The 4,413-nt window shown below is 37.2% G+C and overlaps 1 protein-coding gene across 1 annotated transcript; it reads right to left on the bottom strand.

The window, feature by feature from the left end:
* Positions 1–1,084: 1,084 nt before the first annotated feature.
* Positions 1,085–3,985, bottom strand: LOC120355410 (the record flags this gene model as incomplete). The annotated part of the gene is made up of 2 exons (XM_039443770.1): positions 3,788–3,985; positions 1,085–1,252 (listed from the first exon to the last, which is right to left on the bottom strand). Coding segments are annotated over exons 1-2 (360 nt in total), but the record flags the coding sequence as incomplete, so codon positions are not given.
* Between the last annotated feature and the right edge of the window lie 428 nt (positions 3,986–4,413).

The following is a 4,413-nucleotide window of genomic DNA, read 5'->3' as shown; positions in this document are numbered from 1 at the left end:
CCAATACTAACTTCTAGTTGAATTATTTTTTGTCAATTTTGGCAAATTGAATAACTTCCTTGAAATTGATATTTTTTATTCAATCAACAATACCATTGAGAATATATCCTTAAAATTTCATGGATTTATCTCTTACTGAATTTGAAACGATCTTTCCCAAAAATTAAAACTTTTGCGCTCATATTTCAAGAAATAATGATCAGAAAAAAATTTTCCTGAGAAAACTTTTTCATTTTGATAGCTTGATAGTCACACAAATCGGAAAACTTTAAAAAATATCACCAGTAGAAGGTTTGTTTTCAGTCTTTGCACAGCCTTAAACCAGTCGTGTCATCGAAGAAAATAAAGGGATACCAGTGATTCTATTTAATGGAACCATCAATTCCATATACCATTGAATAAAACTGTCAAAGAATATAATAATATCATTCAATTTGACACTTAGAAATTTAATTACATAATTGGCCAAAACTTGATATCGAAAGAAAAGACAAAGGGTACAAATTTATTCAAATATATTATAGGCTATACTATAAGAGTTTATGTTAGTATAAGTTAATAGGCTATACTACAAGAGCTGATGTACATAAGCTTCAATAACAAAGTTGATGTAAGTAAGTATAAGGTAAGCAGAGGTTCCCAAACTTTTTGACCCACGGCTCCCTTTGAGTACATATATGGCTTGGCGGCGCACCTAGTATAATTATTTATATCGCATTGCATTATTTATTAAAATCACTTTTTAGTCGATATTCTTAATAGTAATTTATTATTGACTTACTCTACTTAAGATTGTTAATATTTTTTTCACAGCACACACACAGACTGATCCGCACTGTTCTGTAATGTGAGTCTTTGATAGACAACGGCGGTGCACCGGGCACTAGTTTGCGGCGCCCCCGGGCGCCGCGGCGCACAGTTTGGTAACCTCTGAGGTAAAGTGATATAAGTAAAGGTTTTTCAATTATACTTATAGTAGTAATTATACTTATACTATAAGTATTCTCTGATTATAGGCTACTCTACAAGAGTTTTCAAAAGTATGAGAACCATAATATGGTAGGACACAAATGGTGATATTTACCATTACCTGTCGCTGTTTCTTGATCTTCAAGTAGCCGAGGACGGAGACCAGGACGACAAAAACGACGAAGCCCATGGCTGAGCCGACGATCAACCCCAGGCGACGGGTCAGGATGGAGCCACCCCCGCGACCTGCACTCTCCTCACTATCACCCTCTAGGGTTTTCACCTGCGAACACATGAAAAAATTGGGATACATTTTTGGAATCTGTATAATACCATAGAGAAACAATAGCATAAGTAGATATCCCATGGTATAGGGCGTTTATGTCGCAACTTTTACTGTTATCTCAAGCTGATAGTCCACGTAGTTGTTTCCCATAAAGCTATGTGACACTGGTAGTCTCTCATATTGTGCCGTTCATACACTATTACCCGGTCAAAACAGTAAAAATCGACAATAATCGACAGTGAACGGTTTGAGATAACAGTAAAAGTTGCGACATAAACGCCTTATACCATGGGATATCTACTTATGCTATTGTTTCTCTATGATAATACTGAATATCAAATGAATAAATCAATAGACACGTATTGTAAAGTTGATAGAACAAAAGCTAGAAATTGCTAGCTCCAAGTACTTCAAAGCAAATGCTATAGTGAGGTCCATGTTATAATGACAGTGTTTCATTAGCAATGGTTTTGCTATTCTTGTCTATCATTGAACAAAGCGGATATCGCTTTCTCTTTCTCGCTTTGCTCTGTTGCCAGATCGTCTTTTAACAATGTATAATTGAAAATTAATTAATACAATATTTGATCTTAATCATGAAATTATTCAAAAATATAATTTATGGCTTAATAAAATATAATCGATTACTTTAAACGAGAATGAACAGCTAATATTACATCAATAAACCTGTATCAGCTACCGTCTATAGACATTGACAGATGGAGGATCGGAAATTTTAACGAGATGAACAGCTAATATTACATCAATAAACCTGTATCAGCTACCGTCTACAGAAGGCATAGACAAGACGGAGGATTGGCAACGTTGATCTCCTATCTTTCTCCACTGCCATTATAACGTGGACCTCGCTATAGCTTCAAGTACTTGCAAGCAAATGCTAGGATATGCAAGCAGCTAGGGCAGAATGGAGAATTGAATCCATTTCCATGTATGAAGGAATGAAAGAGAGAATGAGAGTTGAATGGGCAAGGAAAGCTAATGAAACAGAATTTCATGTAATATATAAACGGTTTGAAAACGCGGAGTGATGTAAAAGCTTATCTTAACTCGGGCTGTGATAGGAAAAAGATAAATATGATTTTTAAAGCTAGAGGTTTACTCTTCTATCTATATTATGCATATGCATTCATAGGCCAAGAATAAAAATGTTTATTTGTATATCTAGAGTGAATAGTACTGTTTTTGGAGTGATCCGTGGTCTAGTGGATAGAGTGCCTGCGTAGCAGCATGGAGATCCCGGGTTCAAACCCTCTTACAACCAAAGTTTTTTAACCAGATCACTTCCGTGTTATCGGATGGGCACGTAAACTGTCGGTCCCGGCTGAAGTATGACAGTCGTGAGGCCCATTGACAGCTTGAATTATATTTCAACGGTGGGCCCTTCCCGCAAGGGACTCCCCACCACAAAAGCCATACTAATTCACAGTACTGTTTTTTTCTCCCTGAGGGAAAGTTTGAAGCCCGAGGCGAAGCCGAGGCCAACAATTTCCCTGAGGGAGAAAAAAAATCTTTCACTCGTGTAATATACAAAATTTTTCCTTCACCTACATTTTTATAAAACCTGCAAATAAAATAATTTTTAAAACTTACGTGACCAAACAATGTGTTACAACATGATCTAAAAAGTAAACAGAAACAGCTGGCTTGTAATCACGTTCTCCGCTAACAGCACTGTACGCTATCTGTCGCCCAAATTTGTAACAACAATGGCCGCCACAACTACAGCTATGATGGAGTTCCTGTTTCAAATTTGATTAGTTAATGAGGAATATTCGTTGGCTGGTATTTTGAATGACATGGAATGAAAAAAAAATTTATACATTTTTTTATTAGGCCTATAGTGACATGGAGTTTGTAATAATTAGCATACAAACATAAACTTCATATATTGATCAAATGTCTGGTTGAGGTATTGAAGTTAGTTGGTTTAATGACTACTCTAAAATGCTTCCTCATCTTTCCTCATCTGGGCTTAGACCTTCTAACCTATTTCAAATGTACGTTTTTAAAATGGAGATGCTTCCCATGTTATTTAAATGGAGTTACTTTATGCTCTAGGGAGTTTTCCTGTTTTTTCTTCCCGAGAGCGAAAAAGTGACTCTTTAGTATTATGTTCCAGGGAGTAAAGTGAGCACTTTGGACAGGAGGTGGAGGAAAAATAATTTTACAATTAATATGTTAAATACTAATAGAATCTAGTAAGTTCTGGAGCCACTGACATACCTCTTCTTCAGCATCATTAACTTCTGTCAGCCCTCTTCTATCTCAACTTTTTGCATGGAAGGGGAGAGACATTGGTTATGTTCCTTAAACAATTTGGCCGAGGAAGAGGATTTGCTTCACTTCATGGGGGTTAGTCCGATATTGGCGGGTGTCCGAAGTACATGGCTTGGGAATGTAGACTCTCCGAGTTTGAGAACTGTCAGAGTTCTCTCCGAGAAAGAGAAACTGTTCTTATCAAATGCATTGTAACCGCTACAGCTTCCATTTAGGTCCGCCAACTCGACTTACCTCAGTGCATCGGCTAGTCTGCGAGTCAGCCAGTGCCGTCAGCTGATGAGTGTCGTGTGTGTGATTGTGCGCATGCGTGTCGACGTGTTGCATGCGATCGGCCCACGAGCCGAGACCCAGCACACAGATGAGGTAGCGGGTGGCCGGGCTCAGGCGAACCAACTTGACAGACCTCGCTCCCCGGTCTAGCATTTTGCCTCGGACCTGTGACAGGAAAAAGCAAAGTCTGTGAGAATTGGTTTTCTATCAGATTATAGGTTGTAGAAGTACTGATAAGGATAAGAGGAAGCGAAGAACAAGAAGGAGAAGAGATATTTAAGTCCAGAATTTTGCCATGAACTTGCAAAAATAAGAGTTAAATTCTTTTTATTCTTTATTGATTCATACAATAAGTCATCATTAAAATGATAGGGAGAGAAAAAATAAGGTAACCTTGTGTTATTCCTCTCCCAAATTTAGATAAGGATACACATAGTCCAAAATAGTTAAGTCTTGTTGTTGTTCTCTTCACAAAATTTCTGTCTTTAATCATTTTCTCTAAGTAGATTTTTTAATTTAGATGCTTCTGAAACAACATAGAAGAAATATTTCACATTATTACAGATGGAATTAATAGAGGATGCAAT

Source organism: Nilaparvata lugens, unplaced genomic scaffold (assembly GCF_014356525.2).
Source record: "Nilaparvata lugens isolate BPH unplaced genomic scaffold, ASM1435652v1 scaffold11170, whole genome shotgun sequence".
In the NCBI taxonomy this organism is placed as follows: Eukaryota; Metazoa; Arthropoda; class Insecta; order Hemiptera; family Delphacidae; genus Nilaparvata; species Nilaparvata lugens.
This window is presented reverse-complemented; position numbering and strand designations above follow the sequence as displayed.